The 21,151-nt window shown below is 42.8% G+C and overlaps 1 protein-coding gene across 3 annotated transcripts; it reads right to left on the bottom strand.

The window, feature by feature from the left end:
* Positions 1–548: 548 nt before the first annotated feature.
* Positions 549–3,522, bottom strand: LOC116143158. 3 transcript variants are annotated; one of them, XM_031428579.1, is made up of 7 exons: positions 3,315–3,522; positions 3,169–3,241; positions 2,986–3,038; positions 2,359–2,641; positions 1,274–1,550; positions 1,060–1,137; positions 549–891 (listed from the first exon to the last, which is right to left on the bottom strand). In XM_031428579.1, the coding sequence occupies exons 4-7, from the start codon at positions 2,613–2,615 to the stop codon at positions 841–843; spliced, it is 663 nt and encodes a 220-aa protein (XP_031284439.1). In that variant the 5' UTR covers positions 2,616–2,641; positions 2,986–3,038; positions 3,169–3,241; positions 3,315–3,522; the 3' UTR covers positions 549–840. The 3 variants fall into 3 exon arrangements, with proteins under 3 accessions (XP_031284439.1, XP_031284441.1, XP_031284440.1); XM_031428581.1 differs by having other exon boundaries at positions 3,169–3,229; XM_031428580.1 differs by lacking the exon at positions 3,169–3,241 and having other exon boundaries at positions 3,315–3,521.
* Positions 3,523–21,151: the final 17,629 nt, after the last annotated feature.

The raw sequence follows: 21,151 nt of genomic DNA, 5'->3' as shown, positions 1-21,151 counted from the left end.
AATTGTAACAATGTCAAAATGGTCAATTATTTGGAAAACTTTTACCCCTTTTTACATTCAAGAATTATAACAATGTCTAAACAATCGATTGATTATTCAAATTATATTTTTTACCCATTGACCTATTATTTTTAGTTGACACACGCTATTTGGAGGTGGCAGCATTCCCATAAGAAGGGGGAGAAAAGTTTTTGTGTCAAATATCAGGGGGTGAGACTACGATAAACCCTTTTGTAAAGAATGAAAACAATTTATAAATGAACGGAAGCTTCTACTTGCATTTGATTAATTTGTTATTGACAAGAAAACCAATCTGTGTTCACATGTCCAAGAGTCCAAGAGTCCAACATCAATATATTTAGATGAACTGAACTTAAGCTGACCTTTGTGCTGATATTTTTATCAAAAACTTACCATTGTCATCAATGGCAGTGAACAAATTCTCTCTTATCAATTCAATCCTTTGATTTCCATTCATTCATGTTTAAGAGTCAATGGTTAGGTATATCTAAAATTCTAAAGCAAGTAAATATGAATATGATCATGGAAAAGGTACTTAAAGCTGCACAGGACCCCTGAAATGAAATAAAAGCACAAGTCGACAACCAAAAGTAGACAAAAGCAAGGCATTCAAGAGGAAAGACAAAGAAGCCTATTTCGAAATGAGTTAAAAAAAAAAAAAAAAAAAAAGGTATACCACATTGACATGTGGTAAAGTAATTTCTACATAAACAAACATGAGGGGAGCCTCCATTTTTCCCATGAAAATTGCCTTTCCCACCTACAAAAATAAAGTCAAGATTTACTTCCTCTACATCAATCTCTTTTCTTTCCTTTCTTTCATTCTGATTCACTTTCCACACTTCCCATCGCCTTCAATCCTCTGGGCCTCTGCATCACATACAAATGTTCATAAAGATGCTGATGGAGAAAACACAAATTTTAATTCACAGAAAACATAAAAGATTCGATTTTTCTTGCATTTCCTCAGCAACATCATAAGCGATATAAATTTGAAGTTTTTTTAAAAAAAAAAAAAAAAATAGAGTAATGTACTACCTTCTTTGAAGTTTTCTTCTCCCTTACTTCATACCTTTCTTGACATAGGTCTGATAACCATACACCTGGACTCACCAACTACAAACACGACGACAACCGAACATGGTAAACCAATCAACAGGTATCAAGATCAAAAAGATAATACTCTATTTTAATTTTCAATTTATTCGATTCTATTTACTTGTGGTTATGAATATTTGATAAGAAGACTTACGAGTATGCTTCTTTGGATCAACTTGGCTCTCTTCTTAGGCCTTTGAGAAGGCTTACAACCTTTCATTGCCATGAAATCCTCTTCCTTTTCTTTGCTAGACAATGTGATAAAAAGCTTTGGCCAAACAAAAGTTTTCTTATCTTCCTTTAGATGATCCATCAACGCTTTTCCACTATCATCCAATCCTAATGAACCCCTTGTTGTGTAGTACCTATCTTCCTTCTCTGGTGAAGCCACACATGGTTTCCGGTTATTATTAATAGGCAAATCAGAATTCCTGCAGCCAAACAAAAAACGATAAACTATCAGCAAAACTAATTAATAAAATCTTCTATTGGTTTATGAGGAAACATAGAATAATGGAAGTAAATAAAGCCTGGTTAGAATTATTAAAGCCAATCCAATCCTTCTACCCCTAACAGGCTACTGCATCAAAATTTCCCTTCTCATTCCTACATTTTCTCACCATCCAAACAGGCAAAATTCAGGGCAAAGAATTGACATTTTTTTTTTTTATAATAGCTGCTAGCTCAAGTATGCAAACCCAAAGTGTTACAAGGTTCAAAGTTTTCTATTTCCTACATTTCCTTGGTAACAAAACACACTATAAATCAGAGATAAATTATTTTCTATTGTCTAAAATCTCTCTAAACTCTGATGAAACAATTTCTTTTGCATGTCAAATAATGAAATTTTATCCACATTGTGATGTTATTCCAAATTTTTACGTTCTAAGTTCCCACATTTCCCAGAATTAACACTAAAGCATCACAGATATACATCAATCCATAGAAATTGAAACTTGATTTAAAACCTTTAGCAGCAAATAAAACCCAACGAAACTCACAGAAAAGACACTTTGTCCATGCTCCCATAATTTTCAACTATTTGATCACAACTAGGATTTGAGAAGCAGGAAAATCGTGGCATTTCACGAGAAATCTAATGACATGCCTAACCACTCAATACACAACTAGCCATCAGGGTTAACTGATTCTCAAACTTTCACAACAATTTAAAGCCATTCACATACATTTTATCAACAAGATAAAACTCTTACATTTCCAAGTACTTCATTAACTTACTTGTTGAGGCGATTGGGAGATCCTTTCTCCAGCGAAACAAGGCGAGAGGAGGAAAATTTCTTCTTGGACAAACAGTCAGGACCTGATTTGTTCTTATTATTGTTATTGTTGTTGCAGCTGTTGTCAATGTTTTCTAAGTTTTTGGATTCTTTTTTCACTTTACAACATCTAAGTCTTTTTCTATTTCCCCATTTTAACACAAAATCTGTTGTTGTCTCTTTTTCTCTTTGGCTTTGGTTCTTCTCTTCTTTTTCCATTCTACTCTTATTTCTTTCACTTTTATCTGCAACAAAAACACAAGATTTAATCCAAACACTATGTTTCATAACACAATTTACCCATTTGAATTTTGAATTTTTTCTTGACAAACAAGAGAGTGAGAGAAAATGCAAGAAACTGAGAGACAATTTTCCAGAACTAAAGAGAATATACCAAGAAAAAAGAAATCCATTAAACAAAATACCCATTTGACTTTTTAATAGTTACAATGAAACAACATGAAACTTCTTAAGAGAATACACAAAAGAAAAAAAATAAAACTGCAAGAGAATTGATCAGATATAGATATTAAAGTGTTTAGAGAATCAAGCAAAACTAATTAAGAGAGCAAAATCCAGCAATACTGACCTCAAGATCCAGGGAGAATACAATGAAAACTACACAAAGATTCTCAAATTAGCCTGCATTTGAAAAAAAAAATACATCTTTAATTAATTAATAAACAGAAATTTACAGTGAAAAAACAGGGGAATGCCCTGTTTGGCTGCAGAGAAAATTTCCACCCAGTGAGAAAAAAAAAGAAGAAAAAACCTTATTTCAAACTTCCATTCTCATTTCCCTTCCTTTCTCAGCAACCAAACAACACAAACATCTAAAATGTACACTAAGAGAAAGTGTAGGTAAATTACAAAGTAAACAACTTGGTCATTAAAAAACTAAAAAGTCAAGAGTTTTACCATCTTTCTCTCAGCAGAGTAAACAAAACATTTCTCGCAGCAGAAATAAAGATCACTAGGTTTAAAATTGTGGGTAGGTCTTAGTTTTCTGAATGGAAGCTAAAGGATGAAAAAGTCAGCAGCTTTGTGTGTTATCTTCACCAAAATTCTTTCTATGTTTTCTCTCCATATTCTCTGTTTCTTTTGTTGTTTTTTATTTATTTTTGATTTAGTAATAAGTTTAAAAAATTTGGTTAAAAAAATTTAAATTTATGGGAGTGGTTTGATTTGATGTGATTTTGACCGTTTGATGATGAATGGAGGGTGAGATGAGTTTCCCTCCAATTGAAAGTACTTTTGTTGGTTCAAGATTTGGAGACTAATTTGAGTTGAGTTTTAGGTCTTTTTCGGTAAGAGTGGAAGGGTGTTTTATGGCACGTGACAATGGCTTTCTATTTAGAGTAATACTACATTTACAAAGTCCCCATACAAAGATATATGTACAAAGTGATGTGTCATACCATGATTGGACAATGAATTTGACTTTAGTTAAAAAGTTGACTTTACAAATTCACTCTCCCAATCACAGTATGACACCTCACTTTGTACACACATCTTTGTATGAGGACTTTGTAAGTGTAGTATTATTCTTCTATTTATTCATCAATCAAAATAAAATCCAACAAGGATTGTGTTGTTTTTCTACTTTTAATTCTTAAAGAATTTAATTTAAAATTAATGATCATATTATTTGTTAAAATAGATCAGATTAGATAAGATTAGGTCAAAATAAAATCCAACAAGGATTGTGTTGTTTTTCTACTTTTAATTCTTAAAGAATTTAATTTAAAATTAATGATCATATTATTTGTTAAAATAGATAAGATTAGATAAGATTAGGTTCCAAAATAAGGAAGTAATTAATAATTAAATTAATTAAAAGAGAAAGTTAAAGAATTTCTATTCAAGTTGATTTACAAATCTCATTTGGTGATTCCTTGAATTCCTCAACCACTAATGGTGGTATTAATTAGAATTAACAATAGGATTTAAGTAAAGACAATTAAATAAGAAATATAACAAATGGTTTTGTTATGATGCTTTATGTTGTTGCGAAAATCCGCAATAACCAGAGATACCTAGTTGACTAAGATGGGACTAAGTAGGATGTGCACGCGATTATAAATAATAAGCTTGGAATGGAATAGAAAATCTACAACGAATTAGGACAAACCTACGTCCATTGTTATCTTATTATTAATGCCTAGATTACATACAAATTGATTATAAGAGGAGAACCGTAATAGTAAGCTCACAGAGCTTCACTAAGTAGGTTCTTAAGTGTGCTTTTCCAAGGTTCTTACAGGGTTGTGTCTCGTTCTTAAGAATGGGGGTGATGCCTCCCTTTTAGACATGTCGTATGGTATTAGTTGAGAGTTGGTAGATTATAGGGGAAATTACACGCATAATCATCGTAATCCGGATCTGAGTCAGTCTTTTTCTATGGTTAAGTCGGAGTAATCATGCTTAGGGATTGATGAACTTATTAGTTAAGTCATCTATTGTGGGAGTGACATGTGGACGATCATGGTTGCTTGATCTTAGAGTAATCTATGGACAGGTGGCGTAAATCTAACTGTAGGAAAATCATGTACAACACTCTAAAATAAGATATAACAATAATTTATAACATACCTTCATAACATATAACCATAATTATATTTCTAATAACATTTTAATACATACAAACTTTACACAATATGAGATCAGGGTCTTAAAAACTCTCTACATAAGTAAAACTCTATCTCGAATATTATGTTACACATTCATATTTTACTAAAGTAGGATATCGCTTCAATGTGTGTGCATGCACATACACCCTGGATTGATCAGATGCACATGTATCTATTATGCAAAAGATATTTACGAAGATTTTCATAACAATGTGTTTATGATTCCAAATTTGCCTAGAGAATTTATCAGTTTTTTATGAGAAAAACTTGTTGTACAATGCTAAATTTACACAGTTTAGAAGCAACACTTGCATAATATTACATAGCTTACATGAATATGTGATGGACCTAAAATCACCAAGTGGTACAAACACAAGTCAAAAGGGGGTAAAATTTGGAATCAATCTGCGGGACAGGTGGCCAAGAATCAACATGGAGGACAGGTGGCTTGGGTAGTTTGTTAGGATTTGAGTGTCAGGAATTGTTAGGAATAAAAGACCAAGGTGTGTGTGTTTGAGGGCATTCTGAATATTTTGGGTAAAAAGGGGTTTGGGAGGTATTGGCCATCGAAATCAAGTATGCTCTTTCTTGTTTATGTATTTTTCTTTTATTTTGGATATCCTTACTGATTCTGAATATAAATGCATATTGTCTTTTCCTTCAGTGATTTGATTGATTGGCTTATTATTTGTTATCATTTGTGGTTGGAATTATCGTGTATTTCTGGATTTGCAGTTGTTTTGATTGTTGTGTTATTTGTTGAGAGCGAAAAAGGGAGTTGAAGTCAAAGGTACTCATCAATTGGTATCAGAGCTGAAGCTCACTAGGGCATGGTTAACACTTGGATGGAGGGTAGCGTTGACAATGTAGAGAGAGACATAACCAGGCTTATTGAAAGTGTTAACTCCAAGATAGAAATCCTAGTTGAAATGCAGAATTGGATGAGACGAAGGGATGAAGAAGAAGAAGTGTGACACAGACAAGTAGTGTTGGAAGAAGAAGAACACTCGGGGACAAAGAACCAACATGACGGAGGAAACCAATTAGGAAATGAACCAACACCAACACCAACACCACCCTCACTATACGAGAATGGAGGTACCACCAGGGTGAAGGAGGGAATAGGAGAGAATGGGGAGGTTGAAGGTTGGAGTTTCTGCTTTTTTCGGGCGAAAATCCCTATGGGTGGATATTTCGGGTTGAGAGATACTTTTCCATCAATCAGATAACCGAGGAAAACAAGGTCCAAGCCATGACACTATGTATGGAGGGTGAAGCTTTGCATTGGTTCTAGTGGATAGAATCCAAGACGCCAATGGTGAGATGGTCGACGTTTAAGGTGGCGCTCCTACAGAGGTTTAGTGGTGCCCAAAAAGTCAACCTTTTGAAGTTGATTATGTCCACGAAGCAAGTGGGCTCTATGCTGGAGTATTGCCGACGTTTTGAAGGGGTGGCGACATTGATGGTGGGTAAGAGGGATGAAGTTCTCACAGTGACGTTTCTCAATAGGTTAAAGCCTGAAATCAAGGCTAAGATTAAACTTCAACAGCCTAATATTTTGGGCCAACCCGATTCACTGACCCAAGTTACTCTTTTGAAAGGAACCAAGTGTTGGATAAGGGTAGGGCTAGTTTGGGCTGAATGGGAAAAGTGGGGGGAAACTTTAGTGGGTTGCGCCATTATACAACTTCTTATAGGCCTGAAGACTTTAATAAAGCCCAAAACCATACTAACTAAACCCAAACCCATACACATGTGACCCAACCCACCACCATGCTTAGTCAAAGAAACCTAACAACCTAACCTCCATTTAGAGAAATTTCACCAAGAGTATTTCAAACTCAGGGTCAATGTCGATAGATAGCTCCCAATTGACCCTATTCTAGTGGGATTTTCTCTTTAAGAAGCTGCCTGAAGGTGAGATTCAGAGGAATGGAGAAGGGGGACTTTGTTATCAGTGTGATGCCAAGTTTACACCATGCCATATGTGTGGGGAGAGGCAATTCCAAGTTTTGTTAGTGGAAGAACCAGAAGAGTGGGGCGGTAAGGAAGAAGATGAGGAGGGAGTAGGGAATGAAGAAAATCCAACACCTCATGAAGCTAAGCTCTCGATCAGTTCAGTTGTGAGACTTAACGAGCCAAAAACGCTAAAGTTAAAGGAAAATATTGGAGGGAAGGAGGTGATTGTTCTTGTTGACAGTGGAGCCTCTCATAATTTCATCCACTGACAAGTGATAAAGGAGTTGAAAATTCTTGTAATTCGTATGAAGGCTTTTGGGGTTAGAGTAGGCAATGGATACCATGTCAGGTGCAATAGGGAATGTAAGGGGGTTAAGGTAAATTTGCAAAGCATCACTTTTGTCCAAAATTTCTTTCCATTCGAGATGAGTAGAGCTGACATCATCTTGGGAGTGGCTTGGTTGGAAACTTTGGGTGAGACTATGATTAATTGGAAAACATTGGTTATGAAATTCAACTTGGTAGAGGGAGTGCCCACTTTTAAGGGAGATCCATCCTTAAGCAAGACCATGGTGTCACTTAAGGGGCTACTCAAAACACTGCTATTGGAAGGCCCATGGTATTAAATTGAGTTCAACAACCTATAATCACAGTCAGAAGATGAGGAAGTGGGGGATTTAAGGGTCCTAGAACTGTTACAACGTCATGAGTCTTTGTTTGAAGCTACACTTGGACTTCCATCGAAGAGAATCCATGACCATGCCATCAGATTGGAACCTGGTAGTAGAACACCCAACATTCGGCTGTATCGATATCCCTATTATCAAAAAAATGAGATTGAATGCATATTCAAGGAAATGTTGTTAACAAGCATCATCAAACCAAGTAAAAGCCTTTTCTCAAGCCTGATGCTATTGGTATGAAAAAAAGATAGGGGATGACGATTCTGCGTCAACTATAGAACCATGAATAGATAACTACTCCCGACAAGTTTCCAATTCCAACTGTCGACGAACTGTTTGATGAATTAAGGGGAGCCACGGTCTTCTCCAAACTTGATCTTAAATCTGACTACCACCAAATTATACTAAGGGAAAGTGACACTCATAAGACGGCCTTTAGGACCCTCAAAGGGCACTACGACCCTCATGAACGACATTTTAAAACCTCACTTATGGTAGTTCATTTTAGTCTTCTTCGACAATATCCTAATTTACAACACAAGCTTCGAAGCTCATTTAGATCATTTGGAGACTACCTTTCAAATTTTAGAACAACATCGAGTTGTTAATAAGAAGAAATGCAAGTTTTTTCAGTCACAACTTGAGTACCTTGGACATTTGATCTCGGCTTAGGGGGTTGCTGTTGATCTTGCCAAAATAGAGTGCATCCAAGCATGGCCAGTTCCAAGGGATATCAAGGAATTATAGGGATTTTTTGGGTTGACAGGTTATTATCGAAAATTTGTGAAGAGTTACGGGGGCAAAAGAACTGATCTCCTCTGCAAAAACGCATTCCACTGGACTGAATCAGCATAGTCAGCTTTTGATCAACTCAAACAACTCATGACTTCCCTTCCATCCTCGCAATGCCAGACTTTTCAAAGACTTTTATCATTAAGATTGATGCTTTAGACTAAGGTTTGGGGGTTGTTTTAATGCAGGAGGGCCGACCTTTGGCATTCATTAGTCAAGGATTATCTTACAAGTCCAGATTGAATCCAGTTTATGAAAGAGAGCTTATAACAATAGTGTTGGCAGTCCATAAATGGAAACATTACCTATTGGGATGACATTTCATGTTTTGGATTGATCAGAAGAGCCTTCATTATCTCAATGAGCAGAGGTTGAAGGGGAATAAAAAAAAAAGTGGATTATCAAGCTCCTAAGGTTGGATTTTGAGTTTCATTACAAGTCGAGCCTTGAAAATAAGGCTATTGATGCTCTATCCAGACGAGAAGACCCTATTGAGTGTAATGCAATCTCCACATGTTACTTTGGAAGTCACCGGGAGTGAGAAGAAGCTATTTAGGAAGATGTAAAACTTTGGAAGAATTGATAATGACCCTATGAGTCACCCACACTTTCGATTGGTGGGAAACCAATTGTTCTATGATGATAGAATAGTCCTTCCGTGATCTTGGTAAAGCTTATTCTTTAAAAATTTTATTTTTCACCGATAGAAGGACACTCCTGGTTTTATCGCACTTATAAAAGGTTGTCTCAAGTAGTTTACTGGGAGGGAATGAAGAAGGATATACAACTATTTGTCCGAGATTGTCCTACCTGCCAACAAAACAAGAATAATTGTCTCAAGTCGGTTGGATTGCTACAACCGTTGCCTATCGTCTCTCAAGCATGAGAGGATGTTTCCATGGACTTCATAGTGGGTCTCCCAAGGGCCCAACAAGTTGACACTATCTTGGTGGTGATAGATCTTCTTACCAAGTATAGTTACTTCATTGCTCTATGCCATCCTTTTTCAGCCAAGGAGGTAGCAGCCCTTTTCCTTACTGATGTAGTTAAACTACATGGATTTCCTTGGACCTTTAAAATCTGATCGGGATAGTCTATTTATGAGCGGGTTTTGGGGAGAATTATTCAAGTTGTCGGGTGCCAAGCTCCACATGAGTATCACTTACCATCTCTAATATGACGATGGTTGCCAATCGATGTCTCGAGACCTACTTAAGGTGCTTCGTGAGTGACCAACCCAAACTATGGCCTCGGTGGCTTGCCTAGGTCGCGTATGGTTCAACATTACCTACAACAAATCTGGAATGACTCCATTTAAGGCACTATATGGAAAGGATCCCTTTACCCTACTTAAGTATTTTGAATACAGTTTAGTAGTGGACATCGTGGATGAACTCCTAACTAAGTTAAACTTGATATTGGAAGAGTTAAAGGGTAATCTAGAAAGGGCTCAAAACTCAATGAAAATGTATGCAGATGGTAAGCAACAAGAACTTCTATTGGAGATCAGGGATTCGATCTATTTGAGGTTGCGACTAGATAGGCTAAAGTCCTTAGCACGGAGGCTTAATGAGAATCTTAGCCCTTGATTTTGTCCCTATTAAGTCATCAAAAGATTGGGCAAGTAGCGTATAGATTGAAGCTTCCACCTACAGCTAGAATTCATGATGTTTTTCACGTGTCACAGCTAAAAAAAGTCTCTTCCCACTCCATCTCTGCACTGCGTCTTTCGGGGTTTCTTGATGGTGATATGGTACTTAACATGAAACTCGAACAAGCCTTACTGAAACATCGATTACTAAATGGGCACTATGAGGTGCTAATCAGATGGAAGAATCTCTTAGCTTGCGATAACACATGGGAGGACTATAAGTCTATATGCTTCCAGTTCCCTTCCTTCCACCTTGAGGCCAAGGTGGCACTCCTTGGGAAAGGTATTGATGGACCTAAAATCACCAAGTAGTACAAACGCAAGGCAAAAGGGGGCAAAATGGGGAATCAATTTGTGGGACAAGTGGCTAGGAATCAACATGAAGGATAGCTGGTATGACAGGTGGCCTAGGTAGTTTGTTAGGATTTGAGTGTCAAGAATAAAAGACTAGGGCGACATTCTGAATGTTTTGGGTAAATAGGTACTGGCCCTTGAAGTCCAGTATGCTCTTTCTTGTTTCTGTATTTTTCTTTTGTTTTGAATATACTTATTGATTATGAATATAATGCATATTGTCTTTTCCTTCAATGATTTAATTGATTGGCTTATTATTTGTTATCATTTGTGGTTGGAAATTTCTAGATTTGCGGCTGTTCTATTTGTTGTGTTCTGTGTTAAGAGTGAAAAAGGGAGTTGAATTCAGAGGTACTCATCAATATGGAATAATGCGCAATATTGTTACGCCTGGGAAATCAAGGGTTGACGTAGGAAATCACGTGGTGGGGGGGGTGACCTACTCCCGTCAGAACGGCAAGCACACGTCAGGCCTGCCAAAAGCTATGGAGCTCACACATGTCCATCTCCCTGCTCCAAATCGTGTGAAATCAGTTTGGAAGGTGGGAAACGTGACATAAAGCCAGATTTAATCCTGACATTCACACCAACCCATGAATTTAATGATGATTACTTGCACTCACCTCACTATAAAAAGAGGAAGACCCCTTCATTAAGGGGATTCGGTTATTTTACACTCAGAATTAGCTCTCTCTCTCTCTCTGATAACTTTGTATTTACTTTCTACCAATCATTTGTAAGTCAGTCCGCTGTTGCGACCTAACCCATTATATTAATACAAATCAGTGGACGTAGGACTTGCTACCTTAGCATCCGAACCACTTTAAAAGGCTCTCATTGCATTTACTCTACATTCTACCCATAATCACGTGTGTCTCTTAACCAACCAACGTTACGCACGTGTCGGTTAGTTGGTGTCTAAAATCACGCATCAACAGTTTGGCGCTAGAAGGAGGGCCTAGATTTAGTGTTCATCCTTCATCAGGAGAATCTCTAACCTACTGGTCCTACAGCAACAGATGGCCCGCCAATCTGAACCTGAACAAGCCAACTAGTGCGCTGAGGGAGTTCCCCAGACCCAAGGGGATACCTCCTCCAGAATACTTCCAGCCCCACAAATTGCTGCGGTGGATATCCAAGCAACTTCACAACTTGACCCCACCATCAGAGGCTACTTGGAAAGGTTCGACAATACTCTTCAGACGGTCAACCAAAGGTTGGACCGTCTGGACCAAGGCGTGCCATCTAGAATAGTTAGGGCGGTGCAACCGCCAAAAACGCCTGCAGGTCGGGCGAAAGTGCGGCAAAGGGAAATAGCCCGTGCCGCGAGCACTGCAGCGCGCATACGTAAGGGTAAGCAAGTGGCAAAAAGCAAGCCTACGGGCTCCAAAGGGCCAGCGAACACAAACCGTGCCCTGAGTAGGGTGCCGGTAAAACTGAGACTCGATGAAAAAATAAATCCCGAGCTGTCCCATGCCACGTCGCAGGTGAACCCAAACAAAAGTGTTGGGCGGGGTGATTCTTATCACCGCCAGTAGAACGTTCCTGATCGCTATCATGAGGATGATCCTTACACCTCGCGGGGCGGTTCGTACCACCGCGAGGGTCGTGAAAATACCCCACACCATCCATCGCCTTCACACACCTCTAGCCAGCGTGTGTCGAGAGCGGCCGAAAATGCCGACCAAGGCGAAGAGGAGTCCGACCTCCGGACACTCTTGAATCGTAATCGCGAGGGCCAGACTCGCATGGGTGAAAGCAATCCCCAATTGGCTCCGTTACCGCAAATTGAGGAGTTGCAGCGAGCTCTGGACAGGCTGAGAGAGCAGCAGAACGAGCAGGCCCAGGTCGCCTCTGCATCCCCCTTCTCTCCCGAAGTGTTAGCTGCTCCACTCCCACTAGGTTTCAGAATGCCCAACATGTGGCTGTTCGATGGGAACCATGACCCGTAGGATCATTTGTATGAGTTCAATGACCTGATGAAGCTCCACCAGGTTTCGGATCTTGCAAAATGTCGTTGCCTGGCTATGACTCTAACCTCTCATGCCAAGCGGTGGTTAAGGTCGCTCCCAGCGGGAACGATCAGTTCGTGGCCTTAGATGAGCACGATGTTCCAACGGCATTTCCAAGCAAATCGGAAGTTCTCGATGCCTTTGAGCTATCTCAGCAATATAAGGCAAGAAAGGGACGAGACCCTACAATCTTATATCGATCGTTTGCACAGGGAACTCAACAAGGTGGCTCACGCCCCCGAAGAGTCAATCCGAACACTCATAATAGCCAGAGTTTGCCCGCAAACCGACCTGTGGAAAAAATTACAGGCTGAGGATGATGTTTCCCTCACCAGATTCTATAACCTCGCAGAAAAGTACCTCCGCATAGAAAATTCATTGGCAGTACTACGACGTCGCGATCACGGATCTTCGGGCAGTATGTCTGGTCAGGGAGAAAGTAGAAGAGCTGATCGTAAAGGAGACATTGACGATCAGTGAAAAGGAAAGAAACACCGCTACGAGCACAAAAAATCCTATGCCACGGTTCCTCATCGTGACCTCGACAGGCCCTAATATACTCCACTGAACGCCTCTGTATCTGCCTTTCTTGATAAATCCGAAGAAACCAGTATGCTTGGAGAACCCGAATGCATGAAAACCCCTACGACAGCCAGAAACAATAAAAAGTACTATCGCTATCATCAGGACAATGGGCACCATACTGACGAGTGCCAAGCCCTGAAACAAGCAATCGAAGAACTTATCAAGAAAGGGCACTTCAAGGAATACATCGATGACTCTGCTCCCTCGAAAGAAAAAGATCGGGGGGAGCCAAGTAAGAAGCATCGCGATCAAAAAGGGGTGCTCGGTCTCAACTTGATTTTCGGGGGACCGCACTTCGCTGGAAATTCACGAGGTGCCCAAGAAAGGTATGCTCGTGAAGCTCATCACGACCCCATTAGAGTGATGAGTGCGGATCGACGACCACAAAAGGTTCGCCGGGAGGAAGAGATTTCCTTCTCTGAGCAGGATGCGGCCAGGTTACACCATCCCCACGACGACGCCCTTGTAATCACTCCCTTGATAGGGCGCTATAACACCAAGAGAATGCTGGTGGATAACGGGAGTGCTATGAACATCCTGTTCGCATCCACCTTCGAAAGGATGAATCTGGACGAGGCCGACCTGAAGCCTGCCTCGTTCCCGCTATACGGATTCACAGGAGACCATTTACTCCCCAAAGGAACAATCTCACTCCTCGTCACGCTGGGCGATTATGATGAAGTGACCAGAATGATTGAATTCTTAGTGGTGGACTGCCCGTCAGCCTTTAATGGGATCCTTTAGCGACCTCTACTAAGATAGTTCAAGGCGGTCACTTCAATTTACCATCTGAAAATGAAGTTCCCCACCCCGACAGGGATTGGGGAAGTCAGCGGCTCTCAGCGTGTATCGCATGATTGCTATGTAAAAGCAGTCCAGATGGCTCACAAAGGAAAGGGCATTCCACGAAATGCACCTCGTCAGGCCATGGCGATCGACAGGGTCGATCCACGACCTGGCTCGGTTGAGGACAACCTAGACCCTCGCATTCAAGACTGCCCCTCCAATGGGCCAGTTGAGGACTTGACTGAAGTGCAGGTCGACCAGAAAGAGCAGAGTAGGGTGTTAAGAGTCGGTAAAAATCTCAACCCCCAGCTCGCTAACGAACTGACAGGTTTCCTCAGGGAAAACGTCGATGTGTTTGCCTGGTCGCATGTAGATATGGTCGGGATCAGCCCGGACGTTATTTGCCATGCGTTAAATGTCGACAGCGAGGCCAAGCCAATTCGCCAAAAAAGAAGAGCAATGGATCCGGAGCGGTATACTGCATTAAAATCAGAAGTGGAAAACCTCCTCCAAAACGGATCCATCCGAGAGGCACTCTACCCAACGTGGGTTGCCAACCCAATCCTGGTAAAGAAGCCAAACGAAAAGTGGCGGACCTGCGTTGATTTTAGCGACCTCAACAAGGCCTGCCCGAAAGACAGCTTCTCTCTTCCGAGAATCGACCAGCTCGTGGATGCCACCTCGGGGCACGAGCTACTAAGTTTCATGGATGCATACTGGGGATACAATCAGATCCCTATGTATGGCCCAGACGAGGAACACACGTCCTTCATTACAGACCGGGGGCTGTACTATTACAAAGTCATGCCTTTCGGCCTCAAGAATGCTGGCGCAACCTACCAGCGGTTGGTTAACCGAATGTTCTCCGACCAGATCGGAAGAACAATGGAGGTCTATGTGGACGACATGCTGGTCAAATCCCAGGTCGCCTCAGAACACATTGAACATCTCGCTGAGATGTTTGACATCCTCCGACTGTACAGAATGAAACTGAATCCTCTCAAGTGTTCATTCGGGGTATCATCAGGAAAGTTCCTAGGATACATGGTTAATCAGCGAGGGATAGAAATAAACCCCGAGAAGATTTAAGCTCTGCTCGATATGGAGAGCCCGACTAGCAAAAAGCAGGTCATAAGCCTAAATGGGCGAATAGCAACACTAAGCCGCTTCATATCGAGGCTAACAGATCGCTGTTTGCCGTTTTTCAATGTTCTGAAGGCCAATAAGAAGTTCGAATGGACTCCCGAATGTGAACAGGCGTTCCAAAGTATAAAAGAACACCTCGGGAAGCCACCTCTCCTTTCTAAGCCTCTCCCACAAGAGATTTTGCCCTTGTACCTGTCCGTCTCGCAGTCCGCGGTCAGTGCAGCCCTAGTTCAAGAAGAGGAAAAAGTTTAATGGCCTGTCTACTACGCGAGCAAGCGTCTGTCAGATGCCGAGATGCGGTATCTTGAGATGGAACGATTAGCTTATGCTCTGCTGATCGCTTCCAGAAAGCTACGACCTTACTTCCATGCCCATACAATCTATGTAATGACTAATTACCCCCTCAGACAGGTCCTCCAGAAGTCGGAAGCCTCGGGTAAACTGCTCAAATGGGCAATGGAATTAAGCCAGTTCGACCTGAAGTACAAGCCTAGGTCGACCATCAAAGGGCAAGCTGTCGCTGACTTCATTTCAGAAGTCTCCTATCTCTCGAATAAGTCAGACCAACAGCCCAGTGAAGTCATCCAAGAGAGCATCCAGAACCTATCGACCTGGAACCTCTATGTCAACGGATCATCGACCCGAAAAAGGGCAGGAGCAGGCCTCCTCCAGTTGAGTCCCGAAGGGGCTCGCATTCATGGCATCTTGCGGTTCGGATTCAAGGCGACCAACAACGAAGCTGAGTACGAAGCTCTGCTCGCCGGATTACGGTTGGCCAGAGAAATAGGCGCAACCACAATCAGCGTTCACAGCGACTCTATGCTGGTCGTCAACCAAATCCTAGGAGAATACCAAGCCAAGGAAGAGAACATGATCCGTTACCTAAAAGAAGCCAAGGCCACGCTCGAGCAGTTCAAGCATTTCACGATCACCCAGATCCCTAGAGATAGCAACTATGTGGCTGACGCCTTGGCAAAAATAGCCTCGTCGTTGGACTTTGAGGCACCTAATAGCATTCATGTTCGGTTCATCGAGACCCCGAGCATCAGTTCAACCGAACAGGTCGTGAATGTAACACAATCAAACTCCTGGATGACGCCCATTTACAGGTATCTCAAGGATGGGATCTTGCCCGACGACAAGATTGAGGCACGGGTCCTGCGAACAAGATTTGCTCGCTACACGCTCATCGGGGATCAACTGTACATGAGAGGATTCAGTGCCCCTCTCCTCCGATGTGTAACCAGCGAAGAGGTAGATTATATCATGAGAGAAATCCATGACGGGATATGCGGTAATCACATCGTTGCACGATCTCTCGCGAACAAGGTTGTTCGCCAAGGATATTATTAGCCCCGGATCCAAGAAGATACCCACAATTTTGTCAAGAGGTGTGATAAGTGTCAGAGGTTCGCTAACATCCCGCAAGCCCCCTCTCAGGAACTGGTAACGATGTCTAGCCCCTGGCCATTTTCTATATGGGGGATCGACCTTATCGGTCCCATGCCGGTCGGAAAAGGAGGAGTTAAATATGCCGTGGTCGCGGTAGATTATTTCACAAAATGGGTGGAAGCTGAACCACTGGCCACGATCACGACTAGAAAGTTGAAAGACTTCATTTTCAAGAACATAGTGTGCCGCTACGGAATTCCTCACACCCTCATTTCGGATAATGGGAAGCAATTCGACAACGAGGAGTTCAAGTCCTTCTGCAACGAGCTGGGCATTCATAAAAAATTTGCCTTAGTCGCCAGACCGCAAGCAAATGGCCAAGTTGAACCTGTCAACAAGACCATCAAGCACACTCTAAAGGCCAAACTTGGGGCAACCAAGGGAAATTGGGCCAACGATCTCCCCGAAGTCTTATGGGCATACAGGACAACTCCAAGAACCTCCACCTCAGAGACACCCTTTTCACTAGCCTATGGCTGCGAAGCAATGATTCTCGTGGAGGTGGGAACTGGTTCTCTTCGGAGAGACCTGTACAATGAGGTTGAAAACGAAGCACTTATGAGGGCGAGTCTGGATCTTGTTGAAGAGCACCGCATCAAGGCTTCGCTAAGGATAGCAGTCTACCAGCAACGTGCGAAGAGGTTCTTCGATTCAAAGGTCAAGCGAAGAGACTTCCAGGTCGGAGACCTTGTGCTAAAAGAAGTTCTCCTTGGAACCAGGGAACCAAGTGCGGGGGTACTAGGACCTAACGGGGAAGGTCTATACCGGGTCGACAAGGTGATCAGACCGGGGACTTACCATCTCAAAAGGTTGAACGATTCCAAAGTATCCTGAGCTTGGAATGCCGAGCACCTTCGACCATACTATCAGTAATCCCAAACTCAACCCTCGTTATAAATTAGTTTGATTTTGTTAGTTCCCTTTTATTGTAAAGTATTATTGTGTTCGCTTGCAACAGTTCGCATTTATTCTGCTCGCTTGTAACAATTCGCGTGTAATATTGTCTATGTAAACAAACTGAATTGTAAATTGCACTCATGTATGATAAAGCGAACAACAATTGAAAGCCAAATGTATTCTCATTTATTTACAACAAAAATTGTTAAGACCCTATTAATTCCAAAGGGCGTTGGTCTCATTGCACTATGCTTGGTCGGTGGGGGGATCATTCGAAGCAAGACCCGAACCTTCTGCTTGGTCGGATCCCCGGGCGGCGGCTGCTGCTGTTTCACCATCTTCCCTCGCCAAGATCTGCAAGGTCTCTTGTCACCCCGGTGGGAGGTCGGACATATCCAGATCTGGGTTCTTTGGTCGCAGCATATAAATGGACCCGATCGCCCAGTCGACGGCCTTATCCTCGATCTCCTCAGACTGGATCTGCATTTCTTCGGTCAGGGAAGCAATTTTTCTGCGACTCTCCTGGAGTTCAGCCTCGAGAGCTAGCTTTTCGTTTTCAGAGGCCTCCCTCTCTTGCTTTGCTCGCCGAGCTCGTGTGAAGGTCGTTTGAAGCTCTTGGTCTTTCTCTCTGACCTCCTTGGAGAGCTTAGCTGTTATCCTCTGGAGCTCTTTTATTTCCTCCGCACGTCGCTCAAGCTCCGTTTTTTGGAAGTCAACTGTCCGCATAGCGGCCAGCTTCTGGTTCAGATATCTGTTCGCTGCCTCAGTGGACAGTGCTCTTTCCGACTCAACGTCATTCAGGCTCTGTTTGAGCTTCGCGATCTCATCTTTCAGATCGTTTTCCCCCTTCGTGGCCCCCAGTCGAGCTTTTTCTAGGGACATTCTCATGGCGAGCAGAGCCTGCGAGCAAAAAAGAGTTAGAACGTAGAAGGCGGACATTCTTACAAGAACAATTCGTTTACCTTGCTTAAGTGTTGAAACGACGTGGTCATCAGGTCGACGTCGCCCGAATCGGCAAACTAATCATATGACTCTGATAGCCTACACTCAAGTAGAGAGTAGACTATCGGCTGCAGGTATTCAGGCAGGTTCCCAAGTGCGTCCAGCACTGGTGTGTCCTTCGCCTTATCGGCGACCACCGTCTCTTCCTCGGGTTCCTTGCCTGACCTTCTTCTGACGTCGCACCTCGACCTCAGTGGTTCTTCCTCAAACTTGGTCTCTGACTCGTCGGCCTGAATCTGTTTTTTCTTCTTCGACCGTTGGGCCGGAGCCTTTCGCTTTGGGCGAGCAGGTGGTGGCTGTGCGACTTGTTCTGTTCTGGTCGCTTCTTGCTCAGGACGAGTCTGGGAAGGTACAGTAGTTCGCGTCGGTTGTACCGCCATGGGGCGAGCAGCTTCGGCCTCCCTTTCTCTCCTCGATCGAGGGAAATTGAATGGCGCTCGTCGGGGCTGTTCGGACTCTTTCGGAGGCATGGTCGCTGCATGCAAGTACGTTAGTAATTAAACAAAAACTATTCTATGACCAGAAGGGGATCAGTGTAACTTACATTCTGGGGACTCTAAAGACACGTTCTCACTAAGAAAACCGTACTTCCGCAAGTTCGCGGTCGTCACGAGCTTCCTCGCGTCCCGGCTTTCTTCGGGGAGGACTCTAAAAGACACGAGCCTGTTCGGGTCGGTGAGCAGGTCTTGGCTGGTCATCTTGTTAACTGAAAAAGAATGTAGGTCGTTAGAATAAAGGAGACCTATAGCCAATGAACCTAGCGAAGAAGAACCTACTTGGTTTTTGAAAGCAGTAGTGGCCGTCGTAGCAGAAAAAGAAGAACTTTGTCTCATAGGTCCCCGCGTTGCTGGGATAGCTATGTATCCCTTCGGCGATGGTAGGTCGCCGGGACAAGTAATAGGAGTCCTTGTCCTTACTTTTCTTAAGAAAGTATGCGACGTCGAGCTCCACTGCCGTTAGCTCGCCCAAGCCACTCTCGCGGCACGCGATGTACATCGCGACTGCGATGACATACGCGTTTGGCGTCAACTGCATTGGTGCGATCCCGAAGTGATCCAGGACCAACCTAATAAAAGGGTGGAAAGGAATCGTCCCTCCACCCTTGAAGATCTCTTCGGAGATCGCGGCTAGGCCATCGGTAGGATGCCGCGACGATCGGGTGGCGTCGAGGAACACCTCTGCTCGGACGTCGAACTGTCTTTTTATCCTCTCGAACTCTTCTCGAGTGAGAACCGAGAAGACATCGAGGGACGCGTTCGCGGGAACATCCCACGAAGATGAACCGGCTCCTTCCTCGGGTCTGGACGTTGAAGGTTCCATTCCACAGTTTGCAACACCGACAGACAAAAGGTCATTTTAGCCATTGCACGTTGCCCAGCACGGCGGCGTGGAACAAAGTTCCTAAAACCCTAACAGTAGCTCGAGCCGCCATTCACGACTTGAACCTGATTCCGGCGTCGCGTCTCTGATGAAACACCAGGAGACCCAACACTGTTGCACCCCCCAAATAAAAAAAAAAGGGAAGAAAAAAGAAGAGACCTTACCTTCTGGGGCGCGTGACCGAGGATAGTTCTTGTTTCGGATATCGGAGAGATGCTAATCGGAAAAGAAGAACTTCCGGTTTGCAAAGGTCTTTCACTCGAGGCAAAAAGGGTTCTGGTGGCATCATCTGAAAAAAGTTTGGCTTTTTTATGGACTATGAATCGACAGTTACCACCCCTCGGAATCGAAACGATGCACTTCTCTCTCTCCACATTAAATGCGCCCCACGTCGCATTCAATGTTATGATAAGGGTTGTCGTTTCGAATATGTTGTGCAATTAATGCTCTGTCAAAGCAACGCCGGTTCAGCACGCAACACATTTAATGCGCCTGGCAGACGCCTGACACGCGCAGAGCGCCTGTCAGCGCAGAGACGACCTCATTTAGTCCTCATCTCTAAAGCAGTAAGGAGCGCCCGATGAAGCCAGGTCGCTTGGGTGATGATTTTCAGGTCGTTCGGGCGAGGTTTGTGCGAGGATGTGTTCGCAAAAGGCCCTGTCCCGAGCTTTTTCCATTCAGGTCGAAATTATCAGAACCTCCAATTGCGGTATGACTTAGTTTCCAAGGTTTGATCCTCAAACCTTAAAAACTAGGGGACTTCTGTTACGCCTGGGAAATCAAGGGCTGACGTAGGAAATCACATGGTGGGGGTTGGGGGGGGGGGGGGGGGGTGTGGTGACCTGCTCCCGTCAGAACGGTAAGCACACGTCAGGCCTGCCAAAAGCTACGGAGCTCACACGTGTCCACCTCCCTGCTCCAAATAGCGTGAAATCAGTTTGGAAGGTGGGAAACGTGACATAAAGCCGGATTTAATCCTGACATTCACACCAACCCATGGATTTAATGATGATTACTTGCACTCACCTCACTATAAAAAGAGGAAGACCCCTTCATTAAGGGGATTCGGCTATTTTACACTCAGAATTAGCTCTCTCTCTCTCTGATAACTTTGTATTTACTTTCTACCAATCATTTGTAAGTCAGTCCGCTGTTGCGACCTGACCCACTATATTAATACAAATCAGTGGACGTAGGACTTGCTACCTTAGCATCCGAACCACTTTAAAAGACTCTTATTGCATTTACTCTACATTCTACCCATAATCACGTGTGTCTCTTGACCAACCAACGTTACGCACGTGTCGGTTAGTTGGCGTCTAAAATCACGCATCAACAAATATGAATGCAACAACAAATGATACACATCTCACACAGATAATTCATTTATGTATGTAAATCAAAGGGGTTCCAATAATATTATGCC

This window comes from Pistacia vera, unplaced genomic scaffold (assembly GCF_008641045.1).
Source record: "Pistacia vera cultivar Batoury unplaced genomic scaffold, PisVer_v2 Contig426, whole genome shotgun sequence".
In the NCBI taxonomy this organism is placed as follows: domain Eukaryota; kingdom Viridiplantae; phylum Streptophyta; class Magnoliopsida; order Sapindales; family Anacardiaceae; genus Pistacia; species Pistacia vera.
Note: the sequence above shows the minus strand (reverse complement) of the source record. Positions and strands in the feature narration are given on the sequence as shown.

What these genes read in the sequence shown, in the direction of transcription:
- LOC116143158 (XM_031428579.1), bottom strand. Translation starts at nt 2,615, where the DNA reads ATGGAAAAAGAAGAGAAGAACCAAAGCCAAAGAGAAAAAGAGACAACA. An exon ending in TCTCCCAATCGCCTCAACAA is followed by an intron (nt 1,551 to 2,358) that starts GTAAGTTAATGA and finishes GTTTGGCTGCAG; the next exon opens with GAATTCTGATTTGCCTATTA. An exon ending in AGAAGAAAACTTCAAAGAAG is followed by an intron (nt 892 to 1,059) that starts GTAGTACATTAC and finishes TATGTGATGCAG; the next exon opens with AGGCCCAGAGGATTGAAGGC.